This window comes from Megascapheus bottae, chromosome 16 (assembly GCF_031878675.1).
Source record: "Megascapheus bottae isolate mThoBot1 chromosome 16, mThoBot2.hap1, whole genome shotgun sequence".
Classification (NCBI taxonomy): domain Eukaryota; kingdom Metazoa; phylum Chordata; class Mammalia; order Rodentia; family Geomyidae; genus Megascapheus; species Megascapheus bottae.
In genome coordinates this window covers 8,100,222-8,128,006 of record NC_143524.1, presented here as the reverse complement: position 1 = coordinate 8,128,006, position 27,785 = coordinate 8,100,222, and the positions used below count along the sequence as shown (strand labels likewise).

The following is a 27,785-nucleotide window of genomic DNA, read 5'->3' as shown; positions in this document are numbered from 1 at the left end:
CGGGGGTTGGCTGTGTTGGGGCGCAGTTGGGGTTCAACCGGGGGTCGGCCCGCCCGCGGCTGCCTGGCCCCGAGCCTCCGGTCGGTCTCCTCCTCTCCCCCTGTCCTCTTTGTTACCCTGGGGGTGGGGTGTCAGGCCCGCCTTCGGGGGGCAGCCCAGGGTTTGGGGTGAGCGGGCCGTCACCGGGGGGGGGGGAGGTCACCCCGGCACCGCCGCAGATCCGGCCCGGCTGCAGGAGCGCTGGGGACCGGAGCCGACTTCCTCTTTTAAGACTGGCTTCCTCCGTCTGGGAATAAATCACACGGTGGAGACGAGAGGATTGGGTGGCCACATGGCACTTGTTCTGGCGAAACGTTAACGCGTGGTTTTCCAGGCAGCTAGGCGTTGAGTCACCGAATCGGTAATGATGGGGTGATTACGGGTGCGGGGGTGCAGCACTGCGGTCTTCAGCCTCCTGTGACCCAGTGTGCACCGGCTGTACCGGCGCGCGCTCGCACACCTGCTACCTACCCCGAGGCTGAGATCTGAGGATTGGGAGGTTCAGGGCCGGATTGGGTAGGAAAGCCATGGGACTCTTGCCTCTAATTCATTAACCACCCCAAAGCCTGAACATGGAGCTCAAGCAGTAGAGCCAGAGCTTTGAGCAAAAAGCTGGGAGACAGCTCAGGCCCTGCGTTCACGCTCCAGGACGCACACACACACACACACACACACACACACACACAGACACACACACACACACACACACACCTTGTTGGAAGTGTATCAGCTTAGGTCTCAGTCTACACCTACCAGATGCAACTCTTGCTGAATCTTTCCAGGTAATTCACAAACACATTTGAGAGCCGGATTGGGTTCGAACTGGGGTTGTCCACTCCTTGAAGGCCAAGCCTAGCTTGTTCACTGAAAAATGTGATGCGAAATTGTGCAGGCTGAGCACAAGAGTGCCTGCGTGCTAAAGAGCGGTTGGGTGCACGGTACATAGAATTCAGTGAATCCACAGCAAGGCAAATCAAATGCTCTTCATCAAATAGAAATGCCTTTGACCACCTGGATAATGTTGCAATTTAGTTTCCTTTAGGGGGGAGAAGGGATGATACAGGGAGTGGAACTCAGGTCCCTTAGCCTTTTCTATTCAAGGCTGGAGGAGCCCTACCAGTTGAGTCATAGCTTCATTTCAGCTTTTTGTTGTTTGTTTTTAATTGAAGACTCTCATGGACTTTTCCTGCTGGATCTGGCTTTGAACCATGATCCTTAGATTTCAGCCTCCTGCTTAGCTAGTATTACAGGTTGAGGCACTGGCACCCAGTGCTGGGCTTACAATTATTTTTCTTTCTCCTTACTTGGGTGAGATCTTCATGACCCTGTCACAGGCTGGCTTGCAGAGGTGGCAGGGATTTGAGGAGCAGGGACTTCTTAGAGAAGCTGGCCTCACTGTCCTACTCTTGACAACAGAGCCTCTGGGCTTCCTGGTTACCTACAAGGGCAGAATTTATTGCCCCTGTTTTATAAGATGGGAAAACTGGAGCGCTACCTTGGTAGGGAGGAGATGCCTCAGGCCACACACCTGGTAAGGGCACAACTAGGAGAGAAGTTCAGATGCCTGATGCCCTTTCTGGAGCTCTTGTGAGCATGCTGAGTGGGGAGGCGGAAAGGAAGAAGAAGCCTGGCTTGGAGTTTTCTGTATCAGCACACTCACCAATCATAATGAAGGGAAAAAGCAAAGAGCAGATAGAGGCAGTTTCCTTCCACAGATTGGTTCTCTGTGACCTTGTTTATTTATTTATTTTTTTGTAGTGGGACTTGAATCCAGGGCCTGGGTGCTGTTTCTGAGCTCTTCAACTCAAAGCTAGCACTCTCCCACTTTGAGCCACACCTCCAACTTCCGGTTTTCTGGCAGTTTGTTGGAAGTGAGAGTCTCATATACTTTTCTGCTCCTGCTGGCTCTGAACAATCATCCTTATATCTCAGCCTTCTGAGTAGCTAAGATTGAAGGTTAGGAGCCACCGGCGTCAGGCTCTGACTTTTTCCAGTAGTTCATTGTCAACAGTCTTAATTGAGTTTTGAATTCCAGGAGTAAGCACAATTTTCCTGGGAACCCAAGCACCACCCTTCTTTCAGTGCTTTAATGGTTACCCTACAGCATGTGGAAAGCGAGGCTGGTTGTGGGAGGGTTGTTCTGAAGAGAGCTGTAGGCACAGTCTGAGAAGCATCACCAGGCAGAGAGGGCAGAGCAGGACTGGGCTGTAGGTTTTAGCGCCCCTGATTGTAGCCCTGCCGATTTCCTAACAGTGTTTCTTTTGCTAGTTTACTTCTGTTGCCTCTTGATGGATGCTTAGTAAAAGTAGGATTTGGGGCAGATCTCAGAAACCCTTTCTGGCATTCTCAATGGTTTCTGTGCAGACTGTTACAATTGGTGTGGATTTTGGTGTGCCGTTTATGGTTCTACTTGTGACCCGTCTCTTACCTGCCCTGTGACTGGGTTTACTGTCTTCTCGCTCTGACTCTAGTTAGCCATTACATGTTATTCGTTAGCCAGCACAAAATAGATTTCATATTCAGCAGTCTGTTGTAATTCTAAAACCCAGGGGAAGGGAGAGGATAACTGTCATCTGATAGCAGAAGTATGTCACCAGTGAGATTAGTTTTTCTCTGGGTAGATACAGGGGGAAGGGGAGGGGGCTGTGGAACTTATAGGAACTTGGGAAAAAGCATTTTATTAGTACTAGTATCATCATCATCATCATCATCATCATCATCCTCCTTCTCCTCCTCCTCCTCATCATTGTTGTTTTTGTGCCAGTTACGGGTACTTGAAACTCAGCGTTTGGGTACTGTTCCTTAGATTCAAGGCTGTTATTCTACCACTTGGAGCATTTTTCCTTTTCCAGCCTTTTGATGACGTCATGGACTTTATTGCCAGGGCTAGCTTCAAACCTCAATCTTCAGGGCTCAGCTTCCTGAATTGTTAGGATTATAGGTGTGAACCATTGGTCCCTGGCTGCAGAAGCTTTTTTTTTTTTTTTTTTTTTTCTTTTTTTTGTCGGTTGTGGGGCTTGAACTCTGGGTCTGGGTGCTGTCCCCGAGCTCTTCAGCTCAAGGCTACACTGCCCTACCCCTTGAGCCACAATGCCACTTCTGGTTTTCGAGTGGTTAATTAGAGATAAGAGTTTCTTGACTTTAGTGCTGGCTTTGAACCTTGATCCTCAGATCTCAGCCTCCTGAGTAGCTAGGATTATAGGCGTGAGCCACCTGGCATGGCTAGCAGAAGCATTTTTGAGTAATCAAGAGTTGCTCAAGGAGGGAGCAGGCTGGTTGGGGAGTATTGAGGCCACAGTGAGCATGAGGGGTAGACAAACAGCTTGCTGGGGAGTCTATCTTGGTTACAGGAGCTTGATGGTCTCTTTGAGGAGGGGAAGGTGAAGGGCTCTCTGCACTCTGAGAATGTTTGCTTCTTTAAGATGATTCATTGTCCAAAGTCTTTGGAATCCATAAAGGACTGGGAGTTCAGAATTACACCTATGAATTGCCCCTTGTCGTGATGAGGTAATCTGTGAACAATCGCACAGCACAGCACATAGGAGTTCTGCACACTTGGCCAGCTGGGAGCAATAGCCTCAGCGTGGGGTGGGCCTATCTGAGAGGCGGAAGTCATGTGACCTGATCTATCTTATCTCTGACTGGCGCTGCTGGCTGAGAGGGGCAGTCAGAGAGCTGCTTCTTAGCTGAGCTAGCAGCAGGTGGTCAGGAATGTGCTGGGCCTCCACCCAGCTTTTCCCTGCAGTTTCCTTCTTGATTTCTGTGCAGCTGAACTTTGAAATAGCTGAATCTAGACCTTGTTTGGCTCTGAGAACTTTTGCTGGGTCCTGTTTTCCATTCAGTGGGTGTTTGCTGAGGACCTACTATGTGCCTCATCCTGACATAGATACAGAGGTCTAGTGGTCACCAACACTTATTTCTGTCCTTTTGGAAGGAGATGGTCAGGTAGGCACACACAAGAACCAATATGATATGCCATCCTTGTGATGGAAGCCATCCTAGACAGGCCCTATTGGCCAGACTCTGTGAATAGATTCTTAGAAGAAATAATGCCTAAGCTCAGGGCTCTCTTCCCTTAGGAAGAAAAGCAAGGATCCTAGATTTTCTCAGTCTCTGTCTTCATAGCCACTCAGCGATATGCACACTGTACATATTGACAAGAACCTAAACGACATGGGAGCATACACAGATATACAAGTATTGCTCTGACCACCGTGATTTGAACTTTTTTGACCTGCATTTGTCTCGTTGTGGTCTGATAGTAGGGCACATTATAATATAAAGTGTTATAGTCTTAAAAAATGGTCACACAAAGAAACAAAGAGATATAACTCAGGAAAAGTGGACCCCAAATAAATCAGAGATAGATTATGATGGTGGAGAAGCCAGGAATGGATGGAAGAGAGGTCAAGGACTTTGGATTACATTGGAGAGGAATACTAGAAGGATTTTTGGAGGGCTAGCGAGGAGTTGTATGTATTGGACTCTCCCAGACCAGCACCATGTAGGAAATCATCTAACCACCTGAGGTTCTAAAGGCCAGACTCAGTTTCTGTCATCTTAGTCTTCTCTTGTATGTGCTGCTTCCTAAAATGGATTTCCTCATCCTTCTTGCCCACTAGAAGTTGAGGATTTTCAAGGGAGCAGAGGTCGGTCCTCAGGATAGTGTTATACTATAACTCATCAGAAACCAGCAGCTGTGCTTTCCCTTTTTAAAATTTAACTTAGTGTTTACCGAACCCCTATTGTATTACCAGATGCCATGGGTCAACCCCAAATCTTAACCTAGCACGGGCCCCTTCCTTGAGATTCCATGCTCCCTCCTTGATGTGATTTTGTACTAGCCAGGATTCCTTCTTCATGTCCTCTCTGTGTACTTGGGGAGGGTTCCTTTCCTGCCAGATCTGTTTTGCTGTGAGCAGACCAGAAGCAGAGAACTGAGAGGAGAACGATAGGGATTGAGTGGGGATTATAGACTCATCAGTTGGAGGCCAGAGAGAAATGCTTGGATGAGAGAAGGGGATTAATTTTATTTTTATTCCAGTGAGCAGTGGGGGAGGATGGAAACTGGTAAGAGCCAAGAGAGAGAAAGAGAGAGGGGAGGAGGGAGAGGTGCTTGTTTATACTGTTCTCCCTTCTAATGCTTCCTCCCTGACTTTTGTCAAAATTCCCATACCCCTTGAAAAATTCATTTACTTCAACTGCAGCCTATAAATATTCTCCTTTTAATCCTGCAGCTTGCATTGCCTGTATTTGTACTGTAATTGAACAGTTTTCTATGACATCAGAAGGTTGAAATTTTTTTTCCCTAAGAGGAAAATGATAAAAGGAGCGAATGACATGGATCAAGATGCATTGTACTCAGAACACACTGGCAGACCGAATGGTAATACAAAGTTTCCACTGAGTGGGTTTTATACCAGCTTCCATTTTCATTCTTTTTGTTATTGTGAGTCGGATTATTGCCTTCTATGTCTGTTATGTTTACGGTTGGTGATCCTAATTTTTGTCACCCTATCATCTACAATAAGAATGGCCATGTATTGAGTAGCTTACTGTTGGACAGGACTTGTGTTTGGTTCTCATCCTATCTTTAAGCTTTTTGGTGCTACAAGGCTAGATAGTGTAATGGTTCATTCCTATTTTACAGACGGGGGAGTGCAGGGATCGTATTTCTAGCTGGGGAGTGGTGCGATCAAAAATTGAATACTTGGTTGGGTGTCCAGTATGTCACACTATAATTCTGGCTACTTGGGAGGCTAAGATCTAAGGATCATGGTTTGAAGCCAACTGGGGCAGCGAAATCCATGAGACTCTTATCTCCAATAAACTACTCAGAAAAAACTGGAAGTGGAGTTGTGGCTTATTTTCTCACCCCACTCCCTGTGGATTGGTGAAACGTTTCCTGGCTGGCATGACATATTCACTCAGGGAATCTTCCACCTTTGCCAATGTATAGACCAGAAGACACCCACCCATCTCCCAGGGTGGATGAGGCCCTAGGCCCCTAACTTTATGGAAACCCATGTTATGGAGGGCTGCCCCTGACCAGGACAAACCAAGGGCGTATGGATGCCTGCGTGAAGATCCGAACACCTCATTTCCCCCTCTCCTTGCAAGATCCTGCTCCTCACCTGGCTGGTGGTTCATGCCTGTCATCCTAGTTACTCAGGAGGCTGAGATCTGAGGATCACGGTTCAAAGCCAATCCCAGGCACTAAAGACCATGAGACTCTTATCTCCAATTAACCACTAGAAAACTGGAAGTGGCCCGGTAGCTCAAGGGATAGGGTGGTAACCTTGAGCTGAAGAGCTGAGGGATAACACCCACGCCCAGAGTTCAAGTCCCACGATTGACCAAACCAAACCAAACCAAACAAAACAAAAACGTTGCGCAAAGTGTTTATTTTTATTGTTATGAAAAAATAGCCATATGGTATTACAAAAACTGTCTACCTTGGTAGTTCTGGGGCTCTGGAAGTAAGCAGAGACCACATGTCTCATTCTCTCTTGGGTCTTTCCAGCTGAAAATCAAGCCATATGGCGGATGAGTGGGGTTATTCTGCCCATGTGTTAACCCATAGAGACTGTAATCCCTGAGGAGCCTACCCTCCAGCCTGGGTTATATGGGGCTCTCCTCAGTTTGCCTCTCCTACCACTGTCTTCTCTGTTAGGTAAGCTTGAGTTGTGGCATTTGGATGTTTCCATGGCAACCCCCCCCCAAGTCTGTGTGGAGACCCAGTGAAGTTTAGCCCCCACCTAAAGAGATTAGTGGAACATGCACTGTCGCTGTCTGAGCATGTCAGCTGTTTAGTTTTGTTTTTTTTCTTCTTCTGTTGTTTTTCTTTTTTCTTTCTTTTTTTCTTTTTTTTCCCAGTAGCCTTTTAGAGTTACCGAAAAGCTGCAAAGATAATACAGAGAATTCCTATTTATCCCTCACCTGAGTAAATACTCTTGGTTCTAACTATGATGTGAGTATTCCAGAAGGATCATGTTGGGAAAGGGGGTAGTGGAACAGGTGGAAAGGAAAGGTCCAGGAGACAAGCTGAGGAAGGAGTAAGATACGGTTAAGGTATTTTGTTGTTGTTGTTTTATGTTGACACTGGGGCTTGAACTTAGGGCCAGGCTCTCTCTCTCAGGATTTCCACTCAAGACCAGTGCTCTACCATTTGAGCCATATCGCTACTTCTGGCTTTTTTTTTTTTTTTGCTGGTTCATTGTAGATTAGAATGTCATAGACTTTTCTGCTCAGTTTATCTTTGGATTTTGAGCCTTAGTTGTCAGCCTGAGTAGCTAAGTAGCTAAGTTTATAGGCTTGAGCCACAGTGAAGTCACAGCACTGTTCCTTTCTTCCGTTTGTATCCTTGAGAGAAGAATGTTGCTGAGGTGTTGAGGGGCAGAGACCGAAGAGGGGGAGGAAGGAGAAGTCAGAAAGAGAATATAGAAGGCTGGGTTGAACTGGGCCATATGGGGAAGCCAAGGCGGAAGAAGAAGGTGTTATTTGAATTTACTTCAGTAAATTCCAGGATGAGAGAGAAAGCAGGAAAAAGGCGTGGTTTTACCTAGAACAACCTTCCTGTAGGTTTCCTTTGGTAAGTCCAGCAGGAGTGGATTTCCCCCAAGAATCATCTCTGCTCTGCCCTTCCCTCCCCTCCTGAGGCTCTGTCTTGCAGTCAGGTGATTGTGGGTACCCTGTCCTTTTCTGGGTATATAATACGCAGCTTGTATTGTATTAAATGTTGTCACCAGTCATCATGTGATGGTGTAATAGTCTATCAGTCTTCTGTCTGAGACAGTGAGATCCCAGACAGCTGGGAGCTGCTGCGTTTGCTCATTCTCCCCTCTTCCTCACCTCTCCTGTTAAGTATTAAGTATTATTGCTTGGCAATCATTGATGTTCCATATGTGTTCCATAGATGAATTAATTAACACGTGAATCTGTTACTCTTTTTGGGGGCTTGAACTCAGGGCCTGGAAATCTGTTACTCTCTATGGAATCTTGTAGTGAGGTGGAACAGATGTGGGTATTGACCTCGAGAGCACCAGATCCCTGCCTAAGTTAATATAGTAGTGAACCTTGGCTGGACCTAATGGAGGGGTCCAGAACTGGCTTCGTTTCTTTTTAAAATTATTTTTTGCCAGTCCTGGGGCTTGAACTCAGGGCTTAAGCACTGTCCTTGGGCTTTTCTCAAGGTTAGAACTCTACCACTTGAGCCATGGCACCACTTCTTTTTCTTTTTCTTTTTTTGCCAGTCCTGCGGCTTGAACAAGGGCCTGGGCACTGTCCTTGGACATGTTTTGCTCAAGGCTACTGCTCTGCCACTTGAGCCATAGTGCCACTTCTGGCTTTTTTTCTGTGTAGGTGTTACTGAGGAATCAAACCCAGGGCTTTGTGCATGCTGGGTGAGCATACCACCACTAGGCTATGCTCCTGGCCCCAATTTCCTACTTTTTCTATGTATCTGGTACCAAGGAATCAAACCCGGGTCTTCATGTGTGGTAGGCAAACACTACCACTGGGCTAAACTCCCGGCCCTTTGTTCCTATTATTATTATTATTATTATTACTATTTTGCCAGTCCTTAGGCTTGAACTCAAGGCCTGGGCACTGTCCTTTCCAGCCTTTTCTGTATATGTGGCCTTGAGTAATCGAACCCAGGGCTTTGTGCAACCTAGGCAAGCATGATATCACTGGCCCTACTTTTGTTTCTTTTTAGCTGGATAATTTTAGGAGAATTAAACACAGATTTCTCATTTGTGTAGATAACTACCTTTCACCCCCCTCTCCCCTCCTTTACCAGTTTCTGCTGCTTTTCTTCCTTGAGAATGTTCACTGTTTCTCCACTGGTCCTAGTCCAGAGTTTAAGAAGTAAACCAGGTAGGAACTAACATGACAGGCGAGGATGGAATTTCAGTGATGATGGTGTCTATTAAATAGAATGTGAGTTTTTGTTGTTGTTGTTTGTTTGTTTGTTTTTTTGGCCAGTGCTGGGCTTGAACTCAGGGCCTGGGCACAGTCCCTGAGCTTCTTTTGCTCAAGACTACCACTGTACCACTTGAACCACAATGCCACTTCCAGCTTTTTTTCTATTTATGTGGTACTGAGGAATAGACAGGGCTTCATGCATGTTAGGCAAGCAGTCTACCACTAAGCCATATTCCCAGTCTCTGCTTTTTATTTATTTGTGTGTTTATTTATGTATTTTTGCTGGTCCTGGGGCTTGAACTCAGGGCCTGTGCACTGTCCTTGGGCTTTTTCCTCAAAGCTAGCACTCTGCCACTTGGGACACAGCACCACTTCCAGCTTTTTCTAGGTATGTGGTACCAAGGAATCGAACCTGGGCCTTCGTGCATGCTAGGCAAGCACTCTACCACTAGGCCAAACTCCCAGCCCAGGACACATTCACATAGGATATGTTTGCTGATAGGGAGTGATTTCAATACAGATGAACAGTGCAGTCTTACTGTTTCCCCCCATACCCCCAGGCTTGTCCAAGTTGGAAATTTAGTAAACACCTTTCTAATGAACTCTTAGTTTGACAATAAGTCCAAGCAGAATGACAAAGTACTTAGAAGTGAAGGGTAATGAGAGTAACACATTTCAAAATTGCCAAGGATATAGCAGAAATGTATTCTGTAAGTGTGTATAGCAGAAATTAGAGGCTTAAAAGGATGAAGTAAGCCAGGCATGGGTGGTTCATTCCTTGAACCTTAGCTATTCAGAAAGCTGAGATCTGAGTGGTTCAGCACCAGCTTGGATAGACAATTTTTTTTCTTTTTTTGGGGGCTTGAATTCTGGGTCTGGGCGCTGTCCCTGAGCTCTTGAGCTCAAGGCTACTGGCCCTACCCCTTGAGCCACAGCTCCACCTCTGGTTTTCTAGTGGCTAACTGGAGATAAACGTCTTGATGACTTCTGTGCCTGGGCTGGCTTTCAACCTTAGGTCTTAGCCTCCTGAGTAGCTAGGATCATAGTCGTGAGCCACTGGCTCCTGACTCAGACAAATTCTTACATCAAATTAAGCAGCAAAAAGCCAGAAGTGGAAGTGCGACTCAAGTAGTAGAGCACCCATCCTTGTGCAGAAAAAGCGGAGCAAGAGCACTGGGCCTTGAGTAGAAGCCCCAGTACTGGCACAAAAACAATAAAAAATAAACAAGGTGAATTATAGTTGCTGTCAATTTTCCTCTTCCTCAGTCACCTGTTGTCACCTTCTAAGAACTGGTTGACATCGGAGTCTCATCTTCAACAGAAACTGTAGGGAAGACAAGGCTCCATTCTCTGCCTGATATCACCCACACTGGGCACTGAGTGGTTTCCAGCCTTGCTCTGAACATCTCACGTGTACTAGCTAATTTCACCTCTACCACATTTGAGCAGATTATCCTGGTTACGTTATATACCAGGAAACCGAGGCAGAAAGCAGTGGAAGATTTTGTTCAAGGTCACATCCTAGGCTCAGCGGGATGGCTCATACCTATAATCCCAACTACTCAGGAGATGGAGACCAGGAGAACGATGGTTCAAGGGCAGTCCAGACAAGTCAGTGAGACCATGGCATCTTCCACACAAGCTGACATGATGGTGTGTGCCTGAAATCCCAGCGAGGTGGGGGCACAGGTGGTGCAAGACCCTATCTCAAAAATGACTGAAAAGTAAAGAGAGCCGAGGTACAGCTCAGCTGGTAGAGTACCTGCTTAATAAGTAAGTAAGCATAGGCTTTGAGTTCAAAACCAGTATTATCCCCCCACACCAAAAGAAAGAAAGAAAAAAATCACAATGTACCCAAATGACAGGAGGGCCTTAGTCCAGGAAGTCAGTTGTAACTCTGTATTTTTTTTTTTTTTGCCAGTCCTGGGCTTGGGCTCAGGGCCTGAGCACTGTCTTTGGGCTTCCTCAAGGCTAGAGCTCTACCACTTGAGCCACAGCACTACTTCTGGCTTTTTTCTATATATGTGGTACTGAGGAATTGAACCCCGGTCTTTGTGCATGCTAGGCAAGCACTCTACCACTAGGCCAAACTCCCGGCCCCGTGTAACCCTGTATCTTAACACCGTGGCATTATATGTGATGGCAGCTTTTTTCTTCACACATATAGATTATTAATCCATCCCAATTCAATGGATGTTGCTACATCCCCTGAAGTAAGTGGAGGTGTGGACAGCTCCTGGCGTAGGCTGTTGAGAGTATGAGTGGGGTCACATATCCACTTTTGAGTCTTAAAAATGCCACTGAAGAGAGAGAGAGAGAGAGAGAGAGAGAGAGAGAGAGAGAGAGAGAGAGAGAGAGAGAGAGAGAGAGAGAGGAGAGAGAGAAAGAGAAAGAGAGAAAGAGAAAGAGAGAAAGAGAGAGAGAGAGAGAGAGAGTATGTGTGTGTGTGTGTTCAAGGCCCAGTTCTGGGCCTAAGCTTTTTGTTTTTGCTCAAGACTAGTGCTCTACCACTTGAGCCACACGCCTGCCTCTTGACTTTTTGGTGGCCAACTGGAGACAAGACTCTCATGGACTTTCCTGCCTAGGCTAGCTTTGAACAGAGATCCTCAGATCTCAGTCTCCTGAGTAGCTAGGCATGATGCCTGTAATTCAGCACCTGGCTGAGTCATTTTGTTATTTTTTTTTTTTTTAATCCATTATGGGGCTTGAGCTCTGGGCCTGGGCGCTGTCTTTGAGTTCTTCAGCTCAAGGCTACTGCCCTACCCCTGGGCCTAGGTATTGTCCCTGAGCTCTTCAGCTCAAGGCTGCCCCCCTACCCCTTAAGCCTCAGCCCCACTTCCCAATTTTCTGTTGGGGTTTCTGTTGGTGATAAGAGTCTCATGTTTTTTAGTGCCTGGGCTGGCTTTGAATTGTAATCCTCAGATCTCAGCCTTCTGAGTAGCTGGGATTACAGCTGTAAGCCACTGTGCCTGGCTTTGTCCTTTAATCTTATTAAGCATTGCTTTACCTATAAATGACTAGAGTAACCTCATAGAGTCGATGTGAGACATAGTATACGTATATTTCCAATGGCTCCTGGACACACGCACATATGTCTAGTGTTGTTGAGGAAGCATGCATGGGCCGAGTCCTCACAACTTGGGCTCTTGTCCACTTACATTCTGATTCACCAGCCTGAGCCTGATCTGATCGTTTGTCTATTCCTCCATGTTATCTTCTCTCACCCGAGACTAATATTTGCTTTTAGTGGCCCAGGTAGAAGCGCACAGGTAGAAGTGGACCAGCTGGAGGCTTACCTCCACTCTCCCTCTGTTCCTTTCCTCCTCAGGGATCTGATAGCAGTGTTTGTGGAGGATGCTGTTCCACGAAAGGCAGGGGGTGGGAGGGTAGTGTTTTGTTGGGAGAGTAAACAATAGTGTTATGGGGAGGATGGGCCATGGAGAAGGAAAAGAAAGGACACCAAGTGCCCACTGAGAGCCCCCATGGTCAATCAGAATTTCTGCTCCTTTCTCTCAAAGAAGAGGGACTAGAAAACCCCACTGGGAGGCAGCATGTATCGGGGTACATGCCTGTGGGTGCTGGAGTCTTCATGTTAGCCTTCATTCTCAGGAAGAAACGTCGGGAATGTAGGCAGAAGAGGTAAGAGAAAGCGGATGCCGTGTGCTTGGAATCCTGAAAGAATATCAGGAGAGAAGCCCAGTTTGTAAAGAAGAGTGTGACGATGGAGAACTGTTTCCGTATGTGGAGAAGACATGAGAATTTGTGCTCACCTGCACTTATCTGGAGGGCTGTGAGCCATCAGCCTGCACTCCTTTACTATACTGTGACAGAAGGGATCCCCTGTCCTTTCCTTCTTTTGGCTCATCTGTTTTGCTCCCTTCTTCGTAGAAGACATCTGTTCTTCTACTTCAGTGGTGGGCCCCTCCCCCCTTCCCCTACTTCCTTCCCTCTCATTCTCCTCTCCCTGCTCTTTTCTTCCTCCCTTTCCCCCCTACTTCTCTCAGAGCATAAAGCAGCTAATCTGCAGACTGAAGAGGGGAGAGGAGGCTCAGGAGCCCCCAGTCTTCCGGCTTTTCCTCCCTGACTACCCTATGTGATTTCTGAGGCATATTTCGGGGTGTGGGTATCCTTGGTTTTTCTCAGGCCTCGGGTAGAAAACTAAGCTTCTTCCTTGGTGAGAAAACCATCATCTGAGACTTTTATTGCGTTGTCCTCAAGATCCACAGTTTCCACCTTTCAGCCAGGGCGATTTCTATAGATAGGGCTGTGTTGCTGCTTTTCTGGCTAGTCTTAGTGGTAGACCTTGAGCAGGGCACAGTGTACTAAGATGGGCTTAGGATGGAAGACTTGTGCCTACTCCCTGGCTCTATAGCTGGAAGACCTTGAACAACTTCTCGTTTTTCTGGCCTCAACCACAGAATCTAGACAGGATCTCTTGACCTTGATGTATAGGAAGCAGGTTGTTATAGCCAATCAAGTGCCAAGAGGAGGCTCTGTAGGTGGCAGATATGTTTATTAATTATCTGAATTAGTAAAGGGGGATTCTTGTAGTTAGATAGACTAAGGATGATAGAGAAAGCTCTTGAGAGAAAGGCAGTGGGAACCATTGCAGCTCCAGTTATTTGAGGTAAAGTTCTGAACCCACGATCTCTTCCCACTCTGTCCAGAGAGTCATCACCCTGGCTGTTGTCTCTGACATGTGCCATCTGCCTGATGTTGGAGAGGGAAGATAAATTCCCCAGTTCTGTCTCAGTGCTACCTAAGCCACTGGTGTCTCCCTTCTGATGTGAGATGTATCAGGGGGTTGTGCCAGGGTAGCTGGACTTAAGGCCCTCTGTATTTTTCTCTCCCCCTGTGGCTTTTCTTGCACGCTCCTGTAACGTTCTTCTCACCGCATGCTTGATTCTCTGATAATGTCAGACTTCCCTTCTCAGCTCTGTGGACTGAAGAGAGAGGCCAACACCTTTCTTTGCCCCAAGGGTCTCTGAGAACCCTTAATCTGCCAGAGCCATTTGTGTTAGAAAGAAAGGGAGCCCTGTCTTGCGATTTGGTGGGCTCCCCTCTGCAGGGAAGCCTGACAGGGATTCCAGGTAGTTTGTAATAATGGCCTCTTCCTTGCATTTTCTGATCGGCATTACAGTTTGTTATTACTTTATGGCTGTGTGTGTGTGTGTGTGTGTGTGTGTGTGTGTGTGTGTGTGTGTAACTCTGAATGAGAAGATCTCAATCTAGGAACCTGAGTTCTAGTCCCACCTGTATCCATAATCCATTATTTGGGCAGAGGCCATGGTTTCATCTTTGAGTAAGGTAATTTAGGGGTAAAAGCCTCAAGACTCAGTCAGCTGCTCGGTGAGCCTCTGCTTCCTCTCCCCCACCCCTTCTGCTTGCTTAGGACCAGGCTAACCCCATGGGGAAATTAACACGATGATTCCATCATGTGTACAGTTACTTCATAGAGTTCTGCTCTTACGCTTTACTTTGACTAAGAAACTTTACAATATTATCTTGTTTAATTCATGTAACAGTTGATGTACATGTGTATGTATCTCTATGTGCTTATTATTTTAATAGAAGGCATTTATTACTTATTTATTTTTTGGTGCCAATCCTGGGCCTTGAACTCACGGCCTAGACACTTGCCCTTAGCTTTTGTGCTCAGCTAGCACTCCACCACCTTGAGCCACATCTCCACTTTCAGTTTTTTGGTGGTTCATTGGAGAAAGGAGTCTCACAGACTTCCCTGCCTGGGCTGCCTTTGAATTGCAATTCTCAGATCTCAGCCTCCTGAGTAGTTAGGATTATAGGTGTGCGCTGCTGGTACCTGGCTGTGAATTTTTCTTTCATTTATCATCTTTAAGTTGTGGTCCCCAGGGGTTTCAACTCAAAGTACTGAGTCATAGGTACCATGCATCTTAGTCAGCATCACCCCTTTCATCATTCTCCCCAACCCATATCTAAACTGAATTTTTTTCTTTTTTTGCCGGTCAACTCAGAGCCTGGCCACTGTCCTTGGGTACTTTTATGTTCAAGGATAGCGCTCTGCCGTTTGTGCCACAGCACCACTTCCGGCTTTTTCTGAGTATGTGGTACTGAGGAATTGAACCCAGGGCTTTGTGCATGCTAGGCAAGCACTCTTATCACTAGGCTATTCTGGCCCTGAACGGAATTTTTATTTTATTTATTTATTTTTGTGGGTTGTTGGCCTTGAACTGTGGGCTTTGGCACTGCCCCTCAGCTCTTCAGTTCAATGCTACCGCCCTACCCCTTGAGCTACAGCATCACTGCTGGTATTCTATGGTTAATTGGAGATACGTGTCTCGTAGACTTTAGTGCCTGGACTGGCTTTGAACCTTGATCTTCAGCTCTCAGCCTCCTGAGTAGCTAGGATTACAGGCATGAGCCACCACACCCCGCCCTGGACTGAATTTTTAAAGGCTAAGTAAAAAAGTTGGGCAAATGCCTTTTAGGAAGAGGACCTTGTATGACAGTGGCGACCTGCACTGAATAGTACAGGTAGGAAGTGGGAAGAATTTCATAGTGTTTGCTCTAGAAAAAGTCCATCAGGGTGAGGAATGTGGGTAAGGTGTGGGTAAAGGGCTGATTTTGTCCTCTTTAGGCTTTGGGCTTTAATCCTCGGAGGTGAGCACTCATTAAATCACCTCGGGGAGTGGAGGGACACAAATCAGGTCTGCACTTTAGGGGATGCTTGTAGAGGGGCAGCCCTCTTGAACGTGGCTTCATCAAGTTTAGGATGCTGTTGCTTCACACTTGCGGGGGATGGGAGGCTGCAGGAGTGGGCCAGAGACTTCCCGGTGGTTGGATGACTGAACATATCCACGGTGGTTCCCAGGAACTCCTGGTTCTGTGGATTTGTGTGTGGCCCTAGGTGAGACGACAGGGCCCTCGTGGTTCCCCTTGTCCATGGAGTTATTAAAGAGAGCATGTGAGCGTGATGTATCTTAGGTATAGGTAGTCACAGGCCGTTGAATTGTAGCAAAAGAAGATGTAGCAGGTATCTGGGGAGAGTCAGCAGGAAGAACGTAGAACAGGATCACTTCCTCTAGGTAGTTTGTGTGTGCCTGTGTGTGTGTGTGTGTGTGTGTGTGATTTTGTGGAGGAAGGTGTGAGTGAGGTTGAGAAACTTCTGTTGCCATATGTTTCAGGGACCTCAGTTCCTTTTTTTAAAAAAAATAATTTAAATTAAAAAAATAAATTTGAGCTGTCTTACTAAGGGAGAAAGCATAGTACCGTTTCCTTCATGATTGCTGGGGGGTCGGGGGAGGTTTTCTAAGAATGGGGAAGTCTTAACTTCATAAGCTCGTGCTGTGGAGGGAGTGTGTTTGGAGCTGATGTGGAGATGGGGGTCTGTGTCCCATAGATGGGTTAGAGTCTCCCCATCTTTATATTTTAGATATACCACTTTGGCTAAGCTGGTAAACCTCGCCCAAATGTTAGATTCCTCAACTAAAGTGAGGTATAATATGTGGGGAGAGATGAGTTAGGATTTAAACACACGTACCATCCCCATCACCAGCCACAACTAGACCTCACATTTGGGTTGACGCGTGTAATTCTGTGGCAGTGTGTGTGCCAGGGTTCACTTCCCAGCCCTGCAAACATTTAGAGAAGAATCCCAACAACAAAAAGCAAACAACAAAGCTTATAGCATTTGTTGAGTACTTATGGTATGCTAGGTTCTGCACAAAAGGATCTAGATTTCGTCTTTATACAGCTTTTCAGAAACCGATAGTAGTGTTATCATTGTTAACAGCTAAGGAAGCCCAGACCCGAGGACGTTAGGTGCTTGATTGTATTTTTTTTTTTTTTCCTCCTTCCCTCAACCTTTGCAAAAAGTTCAGTTGATGATCAGACTTGGGTTTTGATATCAGACAGTGAAAAAGCTCAGGGTAGCTGCTGGAGCTTACAGGGTCTCCTCGGTGGCTGCTCGTGGTTTGAATTCTGTCCCTGCTGGTTTGTCTCCTGCAGAAGCAGCTGACACAGGATGATGATGCAGACGAGGTGGAGATTGCCATCGACAACACGGCTTTCATGGATGAGTTCTTCTCGGAGGTGGGCAAGTCTTCCTGGATTGTTTTCTGAAGGCACACGAGGAAACACACACAGCTTCCTGAGTAAGAACAGAAAAATACCTCAGATCTTTCCAAGGAAGGACACAGTTTTTGCTGGACTGTAACCACCTGTTACAGGGAAATTCGCTTTTTATGTCTTTCTTGGGAGGATCTGAATTTTTAATCTGATTCAAGAAGAAGGTACCTGAAGATACACATTTACTCATTTACTCATTCATTCATTTACTCATTGATGTTGGTACTGGGCACTCTACCATTTGAGCCACACCTCCATTTCCAGCTTTTTGCTAGCTCATGGGAGAGAAGAATGTCACAGAGGAGTTGATCAAGGAGGGAAGTGCTGGCTTTGGTGCCAGGCAAACTTGGTTTTGTGACTATTTCTTGAAGTGCTATTCTAGAGAGTGAGCTCATGCTCATAAAACACCCACAGGAGTGTTAGGTGTGTGTACACTGAAGGAGTGGTATTTATAGCACACATACACGTTGTCATTGAAGTTTTCTACATTGTACTGTGTACTACATTCATTTTCCCTTGGATGGAAATAGGCGTGGTATTTTTTTTTTCCTGGAAGGGGAATTCAGGCACTTCCTCTCTCCTGGGGTTGTGGATGTGGAATAGTAACTCTGTAGATCTCTTCTACAGGTGTTCGTGGGTGCGTAGTGTCTGTCACGGTAATAAGCGGGTTGGAGAAGAGCCCCGAGTATATGGTGGCCTGATAGAGAGGTCGGCTCTAAGCTGCTGCTGCTTATAAGTGGGCCTGTCCTTTTGGAGAAAGAGACACAGTGAGAGCAAACAGTACTTGGGCTGGTCAGCTTGTGGGCTGAGGGAGGACAATGTCCTCTATTGAGTGGACTCAAGGAGATGTTTGAAGAAGTTGTGGCTTGTTCTGTAATTGCCCCGGGCAACCACAGAGTCTAAAGAACATCTTCCCTAATAGTGAGGCACCTTCTCCTGTAACTGGTTCCCCCGAACCAGCAGGAGGCTGGCTGAGTGGCAGGATTCCTTGGTGGGGGGTAGAAAGGAGCTCGTAAGCTTGGATCCTGGCTTGTGTCCCACCTCAAGCGTTGTGGCTTTAGCCTCACACGTCTGGCAAACATTGTGGACCGAGAGGGGCTCTGGGTGAAGAAAGATTTCTTTTTTTCTTCAAGATGCCCTGTTCTGTTTATAATCACTTTATCTTTGTAAGAGGATTTCCTGACATCTAGAAAACTTCCACCAAACCCTATCATATTTAGAGCAGAGACGGGGACAACACGGTGTGGAACTGTTATGCTCCTGATCTTAGCCTCCTGCTGTAGTAGCTGAGGTGACAGGCATGTGCCATTATGCCCACATTTTGGAAGCTTTTTTTTTGATTAAAATTTTTGTTTTGTTTTAGAGGTTTGAACTCAGGGCTTTGTGCCTGCTAGGCTGGTGCAGTGCTACCAAGTCACACCTCTAGCCTTGTTTTTCATTGGTTAGGGTTTGCTTTCTGCTAAGGACTGTGCCTGGACCACAATCCACCTGTTATTGCTGGGGTCCCTGGCCTGCACGGCTGTGTCCAGCCTCCTTCCACAGAGGCTGTGTCTCAGGCTTCTCTTTCTGGGCTGTTCCCCTCTCACACTCAGCCTCCCTTGGAGTGTACCCTGATCCAACTATTGGTATCTCATATTCTTTTTGTCCAGGTGGGCCTCAAATCACAGCCCTCCTATTTGTAGGCTCCTGAGAGCCCTGTATCCATCTAGTGGATTTCTTAGAATGATACTCCTGTGACTAAACTGGCCTTTTGAACGGGCTCCTGCACTAATCCTCTGACATTCATCCAACCGACATCTTTTGAGTGATACCTTCTGCTTGACACAATGGCAGATATGAAGTATTTAAGCTGGGAGACCCACAGTTCCAGCACTGAGGAGATCTGGGTCAGGCATGGGGAGCATAGGCAAAGTTCTGTGAGGTGGGATAGGGCAGGGTAGGAGAGGGAGCAAAGCCTGGCTAGAAGCACAGAGATCTGAGGTGTGGGATTGATTTTTGTCAGACCAGAGAACCTCACTGTGACTATAACATGGAAGTCTAGGCATTAAGTCAAATCTAGCAGGTTAAGGACCTCTTAACTCTTTAAGAAAGGTATCTGGAGGACAGGGTCATACTAGGCAAGATGGCAGATCCTGCATTTCCAGGCTGTTCCAACAGGGAAGATAGGAACTCCTGGCAGTCATTTGCCTGTGTGTTCTAATTTTGCCCCAGTCCCTGCTCTGTATTGCAGGGAATTATAATCTATAACTTAACTCATGCTAATGAGCTCTCAAATTCCTGCATTTATTATGCTTTGTTTGAACCTACCCTCCCTAATGCTCTTCCTGCTACTCCATTCTCTCCATTGTGTGTTTATTACACACACAGCATGAAATATTGTGTGTGTATGTATGTGTGTGTATATATATATATATGTGTGTATACACACGCACACACACAAACGTACACACGCATATTATACGTTCATCTCTTGACAGATACCTAGGTTTACTTCATATCTTAGCAGTTGTGCATATTGCCACAGAAGCATGCATTATTCAGGTATTGCTGTTATATGCTGACTTCATTTCCTTCTGGTTATATTCCCAGGAGTGGTATGGCACGGTCATATGGCAGTTCTAGAACTTCTGTATTGTTTTCCATAGACTCTGAACCTAGTTTCTCATTAAAAATGTGTAAGGTTTCCTCCCCCCCAATATCCCAAATTAATTGATTGATCGATTTTGATAACATTCTGACCATGGTGAGAGGGAATCTCATTGTCCTTTTGATCTTCATTAGAAAACTCCATTTGCACGTTCTCTTGCAAACTAGCTTTTAGTATGTCTGACCAAGGACAATGCTCTAGAGTAAATATTTGTGGGTTGCTCCCTGAATTGATATGCTGAAGCCTAGACTTAATAGATTTCTCAACCTGAAACATTGTGAGAAATATATACTTATTATCTAGATGATCAATGTATACGGTGTTTTTCTTTCTGTTTTTTTTGGGGGGGGAGGTTGGGGCGCACTTGGGCGCTGTCTCTTAGTGCTTCAGCTCAAGGCTACCATCCTACTCTGGAGTCAAGCCCCACTTCCTGCTTTCTGGAGGTTAATTGAAAATAAGAGTCTCAGGTCCTTTTGTGTCCATGCTGGCTTTGAACCTTGATCCTCAGATCATAGCCTCCTGAATAGCTAGGATTATAGGCGTGAGCTACGGAACCCAGCTAATGTTTTTTTTAAGAGGAATCTGAACAGACGAGGCAGGAAGCAGTAGCAGAAGATTCTCCTGTCTTGACATGTCTCCTTAATGGATGTTGTTTTTCACTTGATAGATCTTACCTGTGCTGTTCCAGTTCCTCTAGTCAAACCTACCATGGCCTGGCTGTCAGCAGAAAGCCCTGGCTTTAGGCTAAAGTGATCCTACCTGCTGTTGCTCATTTTCAGGGTGCTTTGTCCTTCTTTGCTTGGCGTCTTGGCCCCTCCTTTCTATGTGAATGCTTCCCTGTACTACATTGTGTGGGCTAGAGTGAGTGAGGGATGGGCTTTTGTTTTCCTGACTAAAGTTTGAGGGATGCAAAGCTCAAATACATACAGTTGATTTGAGATTATTGCCTAAGAAAACTTGCTTTTGCTAGCCAGTATAGCTCTGAGATTCTTCTTTTCATTCATTAAAAAGTTGAAACACTATATATAGTTTTGGTCTTGATAAAACCTGGTAGGGTCCTTGCACATCGATGGCTTGGCTGACTGAAGTCTTCCTTCTCTGAAGTGCTGGAAAAGAAGCAAAGAAACTATAGCAGACATGACTGAGCAGCTCTGATGTGAAGACTGGGGCCATATCATTGCGGGGTGGGGGAGAATGCGAAGGTATATGAACTGTGAAAAGGAGGAATTGTTTATTTGCCTGTGTAATCCACATTATTTTTGTCACTTTGGAAAGGTGAGTCACGTAAGTTCTTAGTAAATAAAAATGCAATTAGGGTCCAAAGTACATAGGACATTAGAGGAAGCAGAAATTATTATTATTTTGTGCTGGCCTGGGCATTGCTTCTAAGCTCTCTTGCTGAAGGCTAGTGCTCTACTACTTGAACCACACCTTTACTTCCAGCTTTTTGTAATTAATTGGAGGTAAGAGTCTCTCAGACTTTTCCTCTCCTGGCAGGCTTAGAGCTGCAATCCTTGAATCTCAGCTTCCTGAGAGTAGCTAGGATTACCGACATGAGCCACTAGCTCTCGACTAGAGGTTAAGAAGAAAAAGAACCAAAGCTTGGTGCTTAACCTTCTATCTTACCCCACCACAACTTACCAGTTCTTCAGAGGAGTCTTGCTTTCTATTGTCTAATTAGACTCCACTGATGAATTTTCAGGTCCCAGAAGGAAGAGGCCACCCATGACTTCAAAAGAACTTCCTGCTTTTAGCTAGGCGATAGCAGCCAGGGCAGTCATGATTGGCAGCGCTCAACTCGAGGGACCTGATGTCCTTAGATTTCCTTGATTGGTTTCTGATGACATCAGAGTGTCTTGTGAACATTAGGGTTGCTGTATGAGTCACATGAGACGAGCTGGGGGATGTGTTGTGTCCTATCTAACATAAAATGGCAAATATCTATCATCATCATAATCTAATATTTACTGAGCAATTGTCTTAAACATAAAACTAGTCGTTTCGTTTCATATTTAAAAAAAAAATCTTGTATTACCTGAAGTCCCGTGTTGCTGACCGATCAATAAACATACATTTTAAAAGCCAACATCTATCCAGGCCCTGGTAGTTCATGCCTGAGAACCTTAGTCCTAGCTACTCACAAGGATGTGATGTGAAGATTGCAGTTTGAAGCTGGAAGCAAAGCTATTGTTCAAGTGGTAGACTGCTAGCCTTGAGCACAAAAGCTCAGGCCCTAACTTGAAGTACTAGAACTGATACACACACACACACACACACACACACACACACACACACACACACACACACACAGAGATTAACGGCCAAAAAGCTGGCGCACAAAAGCCTTGAACAGCAATGTGAAGGGACAGTGCCTAGGCCTGGAGTTCAAATCCCAGTACTGGCACACACACAGTATATCAACATATAATAATAAGAAATTGGGATGCATTAGCTGCAGATTTAGCATGGGGATTGTTTCCTAAGCAATGCTTTTTTAGTACTCATCTATGGAACTGTGGTCAGAGGACAAAGACATCAGGCTGTTATCTCTGTGAAATGCAGCCGGACTAACTTCTCAGAATCGGCCATGCACATTAGCATGATGTGAGCGGAGCGCACAGGAGCTTGGGAAGAGACGACGGAACGTTCCATAGAGGGTGATAGTGATTCTGTCTAGGAGTCTGAAAGAATTATGAGAAGTGGGAGCAGAGGCAACCTTTATTTGAATGGGAGAGTTAAGATGCCAGGAAATGGAAGCAAGTTACTTAGATACTTGTTGTTACAAATCTCCTACCAGGGTTCTGGGCTGGGAAGGCCACCTCAGGCTGTATGAGGCCTTGCTCATCTACTCTCACCATGGGGAGGAAAGACCAGGATGGTTGAAGTTTAGGCTAGGATACTATCCAGTTCTCCAGGTAACCTTCCAGAAGATTCATTTTCTAAGGCAACCAAAATCCATTGACCATGTAGTATCTGAGACCTCCTGTATTGTTAAAAGTTGTTCATTTAAAATTATTTAGCACATTTTATTTCTAGAAAGACCCTGTGTTTTGCAAAATCAATTCATTATGTATGCAGGTATACATGCCTGTATGCACAGATGTGTGTATGTATTACGTATGAAACATGGTGGACTCAGTATTTGTGAACTGCAGGAGTTCAGTGTGAGAGGAAGGAGAAGGCAGGGATGGGTGGTAATTTGGGGAGCTGGTCCTAGAGACCCCTGAAGTTCACATGTGGCAACACAGGCCCCCTTTTTTTGTTGCTGTTGAGTAGACAGGAGACTCTGCTAAAAGAGAAAGAGTATGGAGAAATAAGTCTTAGATCGAGTGGCTAAAGCATACCCACTGGCACCTGCGCACAGGGTTTGAGAGCTTTCTCTCACTAGCTATCACTTCTGGAAACTTCAGCTTTCTCGTTGGAATACAGATGCTAATGCACTCCTACTGTTTGTTTTTCCAGATTAAAATGCTTCACAAGTATGTACATTTATATTCGAATGACGTAATTACATTGAAATTTTATTCTACATCTTGAAGCAGGTGATTCTGTAGTCAGAGTATGGCACTAAGCCAACGTATTTATGGCAGGGTGGGGATAATTGATTTGATGGCTAGAGAGCTTATTATTTAGCCCGTTTTCTGTCCAATTTGGAGAGCTGCCAACAAGTTTATCTGTCTGTCTATCTATCTATCTATCTATCTATCTATCTATCTATCTATCTATCTATCTATCTATCTAGACCTATCTAGATAGGTCTTGGGCACTGTCCCTTCGTTACTTTGTTCAAGGCTAGCACTCTACCATTTGAGCCACAGTGTAACATCTAGCTTTTTGCTGATTCATTGCAGATAAGTTTCACAGACTTTTCTGTCTGAGCTGGCTTTGAATCTTGATGCTCAGATCTCAGTCTCCCAAGTGGCTAAGATTACTGGTGTGAGACACTTGCGCTGAGCTTACTGGCACCCAGTTTTTTTTTTTTAAAAAAAGAAGTGAAACATTTACTTGAGGAGTAAACGGGGGATTTACTCGTGGGAGATTCTTACACACTGAGTTGTATTTTTGTTTCATCTTTGGCGTGAAGACTCCACTGCCTAGCATTTTACAAGGTTTCCGTTGGTTAGTTGCCATGTGAGTGCCCCCTCTTTGGGGGTAAGGTGATAGATGTGGGTGTTGAGGGGGTGGCCCCTGTATGCTGCAGCAGAAGGTGTGGTGCTGAGTTACTTAACACTTTTGAAAAGAGACCTGAGATCAAACCCCACTACTTCCCCTCCTTGGATTTTTTTTTTTGAAAAGGGACTGGAAGTTTCTCTTTGTGTTCATGCAACAGCAGTGTCTTACGCTAGTATTCTGTCCTGGAATGAAATGCTGCAGGAAATACCTCTCTCAGGCAACAAATGCACAGAAAAGGCTGCTGGCTCTAGCTTCTGACAGTTTGCAGGAGTCAGCTTGGTGAGACCTTGCACCACGGTGGTGTGTCCAGCAGCCTGGCTATCTCCTCAGAGATAGCTCTTGTATGGTCTCCCTGTCCTTCTGTCTTCTTGATCTCTTTGTCTTTTTCATATTCTTCTGTTTTTCACTCTTTTCTTTCCCTCTCCAAGTCTTTCCTTCCTTCTTCTTTTTCTACCATCCCTCTCTGCAGTTCTTACTTTTTTTTTCCCCCTGCTATTTTTTATACAGTGCCTGGAATCCAACCCACGCCCTCACACATGTTAGGCAAGCACTCTTACCACTGAGCTGCATGCCTATTTCACTATTACTTTATTTATATATATATATTTTATTGTAATTAATAGGAAGGTTACATGATATTTGCCAGATAAATGGTGCATTAATTCCCATACACTGATACCCTTTCACATGTCTTGGTCCCCATTTCCCTTCCCCCCACCCCCACCCCTCATCTTGTTTTCCCCTGTTCCCTATCCAATTTCAGATAACCAAATACCACTATTACAATTATGTAACTCAGACCATGAGTACATTTCTTTTGGGACAATGTCACCCTTTCCCTGACATTCTGCCAGTTTTCCACACATCTCCACTCACAAGTTGTAGAGTTCATTTTTAACATAGTCTCCAGTGAGTACCACTACTGCATTTGTTTGTTCTTTGTCTCTCAATTTCTAGCCTCCCTTTTCCCTCCGAAAGACAGAGAAAACACAGTTCTTACTTTTCAAAGAATCTGCCTAATAAAGTTTGCTAACACCTTCCTTCTCATTTATTTTTTCATGCATTTTCCTGATTCTGATTGGAATCCTACCTACCACTGAAGGAGGCTGAATGTTTCTCTGTCACAGAGAAAGAAAATGCAGTTAATTTTATTTCACTTTACTTTTCATTAGTTGTACCAAGGGATTCCAGTTTAACCTGTTCCATATATAAGTCTATCTTGATCATCACTGATGCATCGTGATCAATGTCACCCTTCCATCATTCTCCCCCATCTCTTCTGACCCCACACCTCAAGTTCACCTGTTCCATTCTCACAGCTGTCCATGAATATTATTGCTGTTTTTTTTTTTTCCACTCTTCCTCTCGCCATTCATATTCCTCCCTCCTCTGATTCCTTCCCCTTCACATAGATGTCAGGTTCCTGGTATTTATTTTGTTAAACTGAAAGTTAGTTGTTCAAAGGAGATACACCATTGTAACCCTCATTTGCATATACTATACTGTCATTGGCATATATGCAGATGACACTGTATATGTTTGAGCATGGATTTTTATGTGACCGTTCTGGTAAGATGAATTTATGTGACCTGTGAAGAGGGCACTCCATGGGCTGCAATCATTATCTTCTCCCACAAATGCAGAGGGTAGATGGCTTTCACCTGGAAACTTCTAGTCATCCATCTCAGCCCTGTACATGCTCTTCTTCCTTTCTGATGGCGAGGGTTGCTGTCTTTCTGATCATAGATTGAGGAAACTCGGCTCAACATCGACAAGATCTCTGAGCATGTGGAGGAAGCAAAGAAACTCTACAGTATCATTCTCTCCGCACCAATTCCAGAGCCAAGTGAGTGTTTACTGAGTTGAGTCACCCCACACTGACCCTTTGTCTTGGGGCTGAGCCAGTCTTTATTTCCCTTTCTGTGACTAGCAGGGAATCATACACATTGCCTTCTGCAACATTCACATTCCGTAACCTCCCTTTCCTGCTCTCAGCCCCACTGTCTTGGCTCTTCATAGTCCCACTGGAAATGCTCACCGAGCACTTTGTTATTGGATCCACCTCTATGTTTTTGGACTCGTCCCCAACCCCCTACCTCCACAGTGTCTTTCTCAGCAACTTCTCCAAATCTTACTAAGTGTAAATTCATTTCCCTTCTCTCTGTGAGGTTTAAGTTCACAGGAATCTCTCCTGTCCCCAAACCCACATTTTGTGACTTTCATGAGACACACTTCATTTCCCCTAACAGCAGTTCCACATTCTGAGAGTACAATTTAGGGCTGGACTTTCTGTTGCTTAAGAAGGTTCAGCTTGATTTCTTGTCATTTCATGTTGGGTGTGGGGATTAGAACCCAGGATTTCACACTTACTAAACATGTGATTTGCAATCACCGAGCACTACCCCTAGTCTTTTCTCAGATCTCAGCCTCTTTTTTTTTTGCCAGTCGTGGGCTTAGGCTCAGGGCCTGAGCACTGTCCCTGGATTTTCTCAAGGCTAGGGCTCTACCACTTGAGCCACAGCACCACTTCCGGCTTTTTTCTATGTATGTGCTACCGAGGAATCGAACCTGGGTCTTCGTGCATGCTAGGCAAGCACTCTACCACTAGGCTAAACTCCCTGCCCTCAAATAAGCTTTTTAAAATAAGCTCTCTCAGAGACCGCAATGACAGAATGTAGGGAGCACATTGGGATAAATATTGTTTGGGTAGTGGGTGCCTGAGAAATCATCATTATTCTTCTTATGACTGTAACTGCTTTGTTCTAACCAAGTCTACTTCCTTTGTTTACTCAGAAACCAAGGATGACCTTGAACAGCTCACAGGAGAGATCAAGAAAAGGGCCAACAATGTCCGGAACAAATTAAAGAGTAAGAAGGGAGCAAAGGGGACTGAGCCAGGCTCCTCCACCATCAATGGCAGCTTCCTGGGGCCCTCTTCTTCCCAACACTTCTGTATTCACCCATATTCATCCTCTTCCTAGATGCTGGCCCTCCCTGTCATGACCTAGTGCAGGCCTAGAACTGTTCTTCCTTTAGAAAGAATTGAAACGTGAATTGAAGAGATAGGAGGGCATAAGTGTTTTTGGCTACTGACATGGTGCTTTTGGCCGAGTCCTTTCCTTTTTTTCCTTACCAGTCCTATTTACCTAGTACCTCTGTACATTTGAAAGGTATGTAGATGGAGGGTTTGTTATTTGATCTGTGGATGTTTTGCCGGGCTTGGTATTTCTTTCTTTTTTATTTTTTTGCCAGTCTTGGAGCTTGAACTCAGGGTCTGAGCACTGACGTTGGGCTTTCTCAAGGCTAGAGCTCTACCATTTGAGCCACAGCACCACTTCCAGCTTTTTCTGTGTATGTGGTACCGAGGAATTGAACCCCGGTTTTCCTATATGCTAGGCAAGCACTCTACCATAGGCCAAGCTCCAGGCCTAGGCTTGGTATTTCTTGAGGCCACCTTTAAATTGCATCATGGTAGAGCATACCATGTTCAGTGAAACTCTTGTCATGGATTCAGTTGATTTAGTTCCATTATCCAGAGTGTTTGGTTAAGTTCATACTATTGTTTAGAGAGAAACATAGTCCCACTCAGCCTAGTGTATCACTTCCTTTCTCATAGTACATTGCAATAACTGTGTTAGCTGGTGTAGTAGCTGGTGGTGCCCAATGCCTGTAATTTCAGCATTCAGGAGGCTGAGGCAGGAAGATTGCAAGGATGAGGCCAGCTTAGACTATGGAGTGTGGTCCCATCAAAAGGCACAGAGCAAAACAAAGCAAGGTATTGTGGGTATAGAGAGGGGCCATTAACAGTAGCTTCCAGGGAGGATAATGACAGCATGGCTGCCACTGTGATAAACACAGTAGATGAATGCTTATTTAATCTTCACATTGATGCTAT

At 45.4% G+C, this 27,785-nt stretch overlaps 1 protein-coding gene across 7 annotated transcripts in view; it reads left to right on the top strand.

The window, feature by feature from the left end:
- Positions 1-27,785, top strand: part of Stx3 (syntaxin 3) — a 42,798-nt gene that overhangs the window by 497 nt on the left and 14,516 nt on the right. For 6 of the 7 annotated variants that reach the window (XR_016538030.1, XR_016538031.1, XR_016538028.1 and 3 more), the window contains exons 2-4: positions 16,951-17,034; positions 25,637-25,736; positions 26,684-26,758. Coding sequence is in view for 2 of the 7 variants with exons in the window: in XM_090347610.1 (XP_090203736.1) it covers positions 16,951-17,034; positions 25,637-25,736; positions 26,684-26,758 (259 nt within the window). In the remaining 5 variants the exon portion in view is untranslated. Of the gene's footprint in view, positions 1-6,942; positions 7,010-16,950; positions 17,035-25,636; positions 25,737-26,683; positions 26,759-27,785 lie in introns of those variants that run through there. The other variant, XR_016538029.1, reaches the window with a different exon arrangement.